Source organism: Lissotriton helveticus, chromosome 6 (genome assembly GCF_964261635.1).
Source record: "Lissotriton helveticus chromosome 6, aLisHel1.1, whole genome shotgun sequence".
In the NCBI taxonomy this organism is placed as follows: Eukaryota; Metazoa; Chordata; class Amphibia; order Caudata; family Salamandridae; genus Lissotriton; species Lissotriton helveticus.
The window spans coordinates 1,350,199,184-1,350,208,894 of record NC_136067.1 but is presented as its reverse complement, the minus strand read 5'-3'; the positions used below and the strand labels follow the sequence as shown (position 1 = coordinate 1,350,208,894).

The 9,711-nt window shown below is 45.1% G+C and overlaps 1 protein-coding gene across 1 annotated transcript in view; it reads left to right on the top strand.

The window, feature by feature from the left end:
• The first annotated feature begins 1,048 nt into the window (after positions 1-1,048).
• LOC144762710 (uncharacterized) overlaps positions 1,049-9,711 on the top strand; it is a 31,960-nt gene continuing 23,297 nt past the window's right edge. Inside the window, exons 1-2 of the mRNA XM_078647951.1 lie at positions 1,049-1,085; positions 3,450-3,813. Of these exons, the coding sequence (XP_078504077.1) occupies positions 1,049-1,085; positions 3,450-3,813 (401 nt within the window). The remainder of the gene's footprint in view (positions 1,086-3,449; positions 3,814-9,711) is intronic.

Below are 9,711 nucleotides of genomic sequence, written 5' to 3'. Positions count from 1 at the left end.
TACTAGGTTTCACGCATTAAAATGACGTTTCCACGGTCTGGGTAGGTTTTATTTAAAAGACTATATGGGTTTTATTTGTTGAAAGGTTCCATGGAGTATAACGATAGAACTTGGTTGTCACGAGTTTGACAATAGTCTGTCTACAGTGCAACTGTGCGCACACGTGATGCAGTTGCCGTAGTTACAAGTCTAACAGGAAGCGCATTTCGCCATTGTGAGACGCGAGCTTAGTAGACCTCGGATTCAGTCCGTCCTTGGTGAGTAGCGCAGCCCGTTCATACACGGCTCTTCTCACATGCTATACTCATTCTGATAAACAAGAGGTAACTCGATCCCTTTCTTGACAGTACGTGGTGCCGGCGGCTCCGACAACGGTTTAACGTGGACGAGGTCCAGTGAAGTCTTCCTGCGGGTAAGCTCCGTTTACTAGTACACGTTACATAACCGTCACTAGCCTGGTTTAGACCGTTAACTAGGTTTCTCTATCCCTGTCTTTCTCTGACAGAGTCTCCGTGACCCCCACATTTGATTCATTTCTTCCTTACCGTCTACGCCAATTCGAATAAATAGAGGACTTATCATCTCTGGCACACCATGTAAGTGCCTCTCTAGCCTTTTCAGTGCCTTAGTAACAATAGAGATTATGATTCGAATTGGCATTAATGTCTCCCCTATTTTAATCATAGGATCTGAAATACATCTGTGATGTCCACCATCCTTCGGTAGACCGAAAAAGAGCGACAATTGATTTTGGTATGCTCTAATGCTATCAGTGTGCTACATTCATTGCTTACCTAGTGTCAGGAGCTATAATTAATTGATTTTTGATATTTATTTAATTAGGTTGTCTGCCCCCTCCCTGTCCTGATGAAGACCCCGCAGCAAGGGTAAACCTATTTCCTGCAACCTAGAGGGACCATACGCTGGGACCCCTCCTTCTCAGTACTGATAATACCCAGGTCCCAGTGACTACATTTGGGTGAACCCTTATGTTATACTCCAGGACTACGCAAAGGCAACGGCAAACCGTTGAAAAGCCTTCCTGAACATGAGGGATGATCTCCGCTCAATGGGTGCCAGATATGGTTTGTTTCACCCTTGCCTATTCAAAGTCACCTATACCAACAGGACCACCACCTATGAGGATCCAGTTCGACTGCAGAGCTTTATTAACGCACATAAGACTTCAGCAATGGACTCTTCCGGTCCTTCGTCATCTGCTCCTGGTTGAGATGCTCTGGACTGCATTGTTGTTTCTGTACTCTCGTAGTTCTGCCATGTATTGCTCCTTTTTTCTTGTTTCTGTTTATGGAGCTCTCTAATTCATGTTCATGTTGATGTTATCTTTAAGTCGCATTGTTGTTTCTTGTTTTTATTGCTCTGGTCCGACTCAGTTCTGTAATTTAATCATACGTTTTTTCTGTCCTCGTCCCCGCAGGAATCCTATCTTGTCTGGTGATGTCTCCCTGGGTCCCTGCTTGGCCGATCCCGGATGTGCCGCTTCACCCTTGTGGTTCTATCCCCCCCCCGTCCTCTTCTCGCTTTCTTCTTGTGTAGGTATGTTTTTTCCTCGTCTTTTCATTTGTCCCTCTATTTGGTTTGTTTTTCTCTTTTATGGATTCATTTTACTTGTTCATTTGTGGATGATGTTTTCTACGACTCGGACTCTGTTTACTTCCTTGCCTCTGTTCTTTTTCCTCTGCTTCCTTTCATTCTTCTCTTCCACATTTTGTTTCTATTCATTACTGCTGTTTCACGCTTTGCTTTCCTTAATTCCTCCTCCTTCCTATTTCACCTTCTTCCTTACAAGTGCTCTTCTCCTCGCGTCTCATTCTTTCTTTTGGGATTTGTTTTCCATGCACTTTGTATTTACCGTGTTTATGATGTAATTCTCCTTTTGTCTTTTTTCCACCTCTTCATGTTTTTTTTTCCATTTGAACTTGCTGTTAACCATGCTTTGCTTTATATGCTATGTCTCTTAATTTGATTTCATGGAATGTTAAGGGTATCAACTCTCCTATTAAGCGTCAGCGTATCTTATCTCATTTAGCCAAGTTGAACGTTGACGTAGCTTTTTTGCAGGAAACTCACCTATCTGACACTGAATCTGAGAAACGTAAAAGGGGGTGGGTGGGTAAGGTTTTCTATTCACAAGGTGATGGGAAGCGCAATGGTGTCGCAATCCTTTGTCGTAAATCACTTCCTCTCACGCTTATTTCACAAGAATCGGATGTCAACGGTAGATGGGCATTTGCCAAGCTGTCTCTTAGGGGTGTTTCAGTCTCTTTTCTCAATGTTTATGCCCCTACGGGTGGTGAGCCTCTTTTTTGGGCTGAGTTTTCCCGGCTCATCACACATTTCCAGGATGATAACTTTATCCTTGCTGGTGATTGCAATCACCCTCTAGATCCCTTCACTGATAGGCGCTCCACTGCCCGTTATATCCCGAGCAAATCCCACAAACATTTTACCCAAGCCATTCCCCAACATAAGCTCGTTGACGCATGGCGTCTCTGCAATTCCACGTTAGAGGAGTTTACTTTTTATTCCCCTTTACACCATTCTCAGTCACGTATTGATTATATTTTTGTCTCTCACCACATGGCTCAATCTCTACGTGCAGCTGAAATCGGTCCGATCCTACTTTCGGATCACGCCCCTGTTTTGATTGGCATAGATGTACTCCCTAAATCTGTAGGCCCTAAGAGATGGCGTTTTAATAATAGTCTTCTCTTGGACCCTAAATTTACTAGTTCCTTTTTGGCTTTTTCAGATGATTTTTTCAAATTTAATGATGACCCCACTCTCCCCGCTCACACTATCTGGGATGCATTTAAAGCTGCGGCTCGCGATTTCATTATCACTTTTGTGGCAAGGAAACGCAAAGCTGCTCTCACATTCACGGGGAATCTTCTCAAAGACATTAAGAGACTGGAGCATGCCTATTTTACATCGCGTGCGCAGGACAGCTTGACTGCTCTTGTGGCTGCTAAAATGAAGTTCAATCAAAAATCCACTGAAGATGCTTCTTTGTTTTTGTTAAAATCTAGTGCCAAGTTTTACGGGGGGCGAAATAAAGCTGGGAGACTTCTTGCTAATTATTTAAAAGTTAAGCATAATAAGCTGAACATTGAGTCTATTTATGATGCCAACTCTGTTATCCATTACAAAGATGCTGACATTCTCACTGAGTTTTCCCTTTTCTATAAGACCTTGTACTCCTCCGAGATCTCTCCTTCTCCTCCCTCCCTCACACAATACCTTTCTACCATTCGCAAACCCGACCATTTCCCTCTTGATTTGACCCACTTAGAATCTGATGTTTCCCAAGGAGAATTGCTAACTGCACTTAAACACCTCAAATTAAACAAGGCTACGGGGCCTGATGGTTTTACTGTAGAATTTTACTTGCATTTCTCTAAGTTCCTCATTCCCAAACTCTCTTTTAGGCTCCTTTTCTGTGCTTGGGTCTTCCTTTGGGTCCTTCTCCGATGCCCACATCTGCTTAATACCAAAAGCTGGCAAGGACGCCCAGTACTGTAAGAACTACAGGCACATATCCCTGGTGAATATTGATGATAAGATTTTTGCCAAGTCTTTGGCTGCTCGACTTGACCATCTGCTTCCAGACCTTCTTGGGGAGGAGCAATCTGCTTTCGTCAAAGGCCGCTATATAACCGACAATACCAGACTCCTGTTTAATATTTTATCCAAGTCCTCTCGCCTTCAACATCCTCTCGCAGCAATTGCTTTAGATACCGAGAAGGCATTTGATCGGGTGGAGTGGCCTTACCTTTTCCACACTTTAGAATGGTTTGGCTTTGGCCCTAAATTCATTTCCCTGGTTTCCCTCCTGTATTCCAACCCGCGAGCGGCGGTATGTGCAAATGGTCAGATTTCTTCCTTCTTTGGTCTTGGCAGGGGTGTTCGTCAGGGTTGCCCCCTATCTCCTTTTCTTTTCAATTTAGCGTTGGAGCCCTTCCTCTCTAAGCTCCGCCAAAACCCTGACGTTCATGGATTTCAAACGGCGACCTCTCATGTCAAACTTGCTGCATATACAGATGATATTTTACTCTTTCTCCCTAATCCCACGATCTCCATCCCAGCTTTTTTGGAGGAAGTGCGGAACTACTCTCTCATTTCTGGATATAAACTCAATAACGATAAATGCGAGATTCTTCCCCTCACAAAGTTCACTTTTAAACCGGATTTTAGTGCTTCCAATTTTGCCTGGAGTCCTTCGCACATTAAATATCTGGGTTTGCATATTACACCTTCAATCTTTGACACTGTTGCCCTCTGTCTCAATAAATGCATTCAAAAAGTTTCCGATCTAGCAACCAGATGGCACCCTCTGTATCTCTCTTGGTGGGGTCGCCTTGACACTATTAAAATGATGTTGTCCCCTATAATCCTTTATACTATTTCTAACATTCCGGTCCCTTCCAAATTTTTTAAAAAATTGAACGCGGTCTTATCCACCTTCTTGTGGAACAATAAACGCCCCAGGATGTCTCTGGCTAGACTGATTCGCCCTGCATCTGAAGGCGGAGTGAATTTTCCCGATTTTTCGACCTATCAGAAGGCCTTTTGCTTCGCCAAGCCTCCTTTTGGTTAGCAGACCCTGACTCCCCATGTCCCTTATGGGCTAAAGTTGAACGTCTTTTCTTGTCTCCTTTCTCCTTTGCTGAGTGTCTTTCTTTTTCCCGTAAACCTTCCTCACTTTTCACTCCGATTCATAAATATACCATTAAACTTCTTCTATCCTCCAAACCCTCTCCTCCTGTTACTGTTGCTGATTTACTTTCATCCACCATTTGGCATAATACTCATCTCTTGATACGTCACAAACCCTTTTTTTGGAAGTCTTGGAGGCACAAGGGGTTGGTTTGGATTTCACAATTGTTTTCAGGCTCCACCTTTCTGCCTTTCTCAATGCTTTCCGCCTTGCTTGACCTGCCTACATCGCTCTCTCCCAAGTATCTCTTACTTATAGAGGCGGTGATGTCTACGTATGTCCGACTCCTGCAGTTGCAGACACAGCTGCCTCCCACTCCACCCTCTCCCGTTTCACAACTTCACTCACTCCTTCGCACTACTCCCAAAGCAGCCTCTATCTACAAGCACTTTCAATCTCACAATTCTCCTCGGGCCAAATCTAAGGTAGAAAGGCAGTGGGAGCTTGATTTCGACATCTCGTGGCCTATCTCCATTTGGGACAAGATATGGATCAAGCTTCGTAAGTCGTCCCGAGCGGCGTCCCTCACGCAATCTCTATTTTTTATTTATAATCGTTTGCTCCTTACCCCCTTCACCCTTCATAAGAGGTTTTCCACCCTTCCAGGTGTCTGTTGGTCTTCTTCCTCTCCGAATGCTACCCTCTTTCACATGTTGTTCCTCTGCAAGCCGGTACACGATTTCTGGATACAGGTTTGGGCTCAAATTAATGTCATTTTTGGTACACACGTCCCCTTCTCCCCTGTCCACATTTTCCTGGGAAGTCTTTCGTCTTGCTGGGAAGAAGTCGATCTTGAGGCTTGCATTGTTGATTTGTTGTTGGCTGCTGCACTCCAACAAATTACTCTCAATTGGAAGGCATCCTCCAATATTTCATTTAAAGCATGGTGGTACTATGTTTGCAATACTCATAGGCTGGATAATGCTTTTGTTTTCCCCGTTTCCATGCCTATGAGAAGGGCAGAATTATGGCTTCCTGTTACACTGTATTTAGATAAATGTGCTCTCCGTTCTTTCTGCCCCTCACCAATCCAACAAGAAGTTCCTAAACCACCTTGATTGCCCCTTTACATTCCTTCTTATCTTTTTATTATTGCATGTTATTTTCCCATTTTTAATTGCTTATATGAATCTGCTGTATTATTTTTGCTATATATGATGCCCATGATTTGTTCCTGTGTTCATTTGCTCATGTCTTTCTATTTATTGTACCACATTTCCGGTTAACTTTTGTTTCCCCCTTCTTTCCTTTTGTTCCCCTCTTATTTTTCATGATTTGTTCATTGATACCTTGCATTTTTGATTGAATAAAGTCTTTTCTGAACTGAAAAAAAATGGAGATAACACTTGGGGCCTCATTTCAGCAGGTTTTGGTGTTGGACAGCACTGCAAGCAATGTTGCTACGCTGCCCTGCGACAAAACCACAGGGCAGGAATGCACACCTCCTATGCTGATGACACACAAATAGTTTTGTCAATGCAGAAGGGCAAAGAGGTTGAGACAGGTCGGGACTGTCACGCCTGCATGCAAGCCATTGCAAGCTGGATGTCAGCAAACTGCCTCAAGCTAAATGCAGGGAAAACTGAGGTGATCATCTTTGGCAATTCCTCAAACCTCTGGTCACCCGATTGGTGGCCTGAAATCATGGCTCCGCCCCCAGTGCCTACCATCAAGATTGCCTCAGGACAGTAGTCACTGCTCTAACTTTATCCCGACTTGATTACTGTAATGGCCTTTATCTTAATATTAAAAAAGACACCTTAATCGACTCCAGGTCATGCAAAACGCAGCAGCCAGGGTCCTCTTGGGCACCCCAAGGTTTGCTTCGGTGAATAAGGGACTTCGAAACCTCTGTTGGCTTCCAGTGAAACAACATGTGGAATTTAAGGCCATTTGCACGGTCTTTAAGGCCCTTAAAGGATCTGGCCCTGTTTACATGAGACAACATCTTCAATGGTATATTCCCGGCAGAGTATTGCGCTCGGCCGATGCAAAACAAATAAAAATTCCATAGGTTAAAACAGCTAGTTGGGGAGGGGCAGGAGTTTCTTCTGCGGTGCCGCAAAGTCCTGGAACAGCTTTCCACTCCACTTCAGAAGGGCAACCGAGCTCCTTTCTATTAGAAGGGTGCTGAAAACCTGCCTTTTCTCCTGAAATAGTCATTCCGGTCCAGTAACCAAGTAGGCAGCTCCCAGCGCCGGGACACCTCTTGGTAGCAGTGCGCTTTATAAGCTACATTAACATAACATAACGTATCAATAAGATAGTACTCATTCCTGAGCCTCAGTCCCGAAAAGTGTTGCAGCGCTGCGACAAGACAGCATTGCAACACTTTTCACTACACCCTTCTTGCGACACCATGGATGCACTGTATTCACTGGACAGCGCACAATGATGCATGACATGGCAGATACATCTGGAATTCTGACATATCTATCTGCGCTAAAGTCATGCATTGCTACAGTTGTGTCACAAATATGACGCATCTCCAGCAATGCATGGGGCCAGCCTATCCATGTGACACTGCATCACCCTTTGTTGGAGTTCAAGGGGGCCTGGTTCCTTCTGTCTAGTTCCCCGTTAGCGTTTTTTCTTAAAAGTGCCAAGTGCATATGCAAATTTATGGACGCTCCCTAGAGCTCGCTTTAAAAGGGGGCTGCCAACAGGAAACAGGTGCTTGGTTTCTTTATTGGTCCCTTGCCGTGTGTTTCCTGTTCCTGTGGTTCTACCTTGTTTCCCTTCCTTCGAGCTCCGTTCCAGCGGTCTTTTCTAGTGCTGGGTTTTGATCCCCTTTTTCCCCTGCTCCCTTGTTTTCCTATTCCCTTGGGCATTTCAGAACCCTTTATTGGGGACCTGTTTTTGATCTTCGGTGACGTTCTGGGATTCGCGGCTGCGTTTCCTTTGAGTTTTAACGTCCCGTTATTATCCCTTTTTTGTATCCAAACCATCTTGTTATACGCTGTGTTTGGGTGGTTTCACGAAGGAGCTGAATAACGGCCGTTTTTGTGCTACCTTCGTGTTGTTTTTTAGATTCCAGGGGTTTTTTGGGTGTCTTTCGTATTCCCTTTGATACCATTTTTCCCCTGTCCTTTTTTTGTCCTAAGAATTGTGAATTCCACCCCCTTTGTCATTCTCGGTGTTTCCCGAGGGGGCGTGATTGGTCTGGGGTTACGCAAGAAACAACCAACCAATACGATTGCAGTGGAAGAATTCCTGTTTCGTATCAAGCCACTCCCGTTTGTTATCTGGGGTAAGCAGGTAGGTTGGTGGTTCGTGTGTGTACTTGGCACTGGTAATAGTAGTAGGGGTGTGTTTAATCTTGTCTCCTTCTTTCATTTTAGCTGTCTCGTCTGTGTCAATCTGTCAGCTGCCAAGAAGCCAGAGGAGACGAGTTGTGTTCCCCAAGACCTTGGGTTCCCTTGTTTTGTTACCCACCTTCTCCCGGTGTCGTGTTATCCACCATCCGTTTTGATTGCGGGTGTTGGGGGTCACGGTGAGGGTAGAGGATTGGGATGTTCTTCACTCCTGCGGTGTTGGGCCGGTCAGCAACGGAACAGAAAACCAAGCCCACGAATTAACACACCGCCCGAGTGAAGAATGGTTGAGGAGGTAGCAGGGGGGGCTTCTTCGATGCAGGAAATCATGCAGGCTTTAGCGCACATACAGGGTGAAATCCAATCCCTGCGTCAGGAGAATCAGGAGTTACAGGGGACACTGAGTGAGGTGAAGGAAAGCACTAAAAGAAGAGGGAGGGATCCCTCAGTTAAGGCTAAGCCCCCATTGATTCAACCAGCCACATTTCAATATGAGAGGAGTGGGGGGCAGAGTGGGTCTCCTTCTCCTTTGTCCGTTACAGTGAACACTCCCGTGCCGGTGCATCTAACAGCTCCAGAGAGGTTTTCCGGGGATAGTAGCAGATATGCTATATTTATGAACCAGTGCCATTTGAACTTCATGTGTCGACCAACCGCTTTTCCTGATGACAATACTAAAGTAGCGTTTGTGATCTCATATCTTTCGGGTACTGCAGCTAGTTGGGCGGTCCTCTTAGTGGAAAACAATGACGCTGTGTTGAATAGTTTCCCGGCCTTTAAGAACCAGATGCATAGTCTGTTTGCTAAGCATGCTTTTATGCAGGCAAGCAATGTTGAATTTTTAAAGCTCCGGTAGGGTAAGCAGGATCTTTTGGGTTATGTGGCTACTTTCAATCGCCTAGTAGCAGAGACACAATGGCCCATGGCAAAAAGAACCTCTTTGTTTTATCAGGGCTTGTGCGAGGACTTAAAAGATATAGTCTCTCAGGTTGTAGACCCCCCTGAAGATTGTGTTGAGTTCATCGATTTGGTTGTCAAACTCAACCATCGTATGAGTGAAAGAAAAGGGGAAAAGATCAGGTTTCAACCCCCAAGGACAACTGTAACCAAGAGAGAAACATCTGAGAATGGGGGCGTGAAAACAGATCCTGAACCTATGCCTTTGGGTGGGGTGCGGGGTCCCTTATCCAAGGAGGAAAAGGAGCGAAGGCGCTTGTTGCAGTTGTGTTTGTATTGTGGGAGGGGTGGACACTTTGCTCGAGAGTGTCCAGTGAAACCGTCCCGGATCCCGGAGAATAAGGCTGTGGCTTTCGTGTGAAGGGATTGCGAGAGTCCTTTAGTCCATGAAAGAGGTTTTTGTAACCCATATGACGTACAAGGGGCGGTTCAAAGAGTCCCGCATAATTTCACGGTATCGGCTTGCTTCGCTTACTCATCTTGTGGTAGAGCTTCCTTGTCGGTATTATTGGATTGTGGGGCCACAGGGAACTTTATGGACATTGGGTTGGCCGAGTCGTTGATGGTTCCTTGTGTGATGAAGAAACAACCTGAACCCGTGAGGGCTATTGACGGCACGGAGCTAACCTCTGGGTCGATTGTACGACAAACCGAACCTTTGTTGATGACATTTGATAATGGGCATTCTGAGACGGTCTGTTT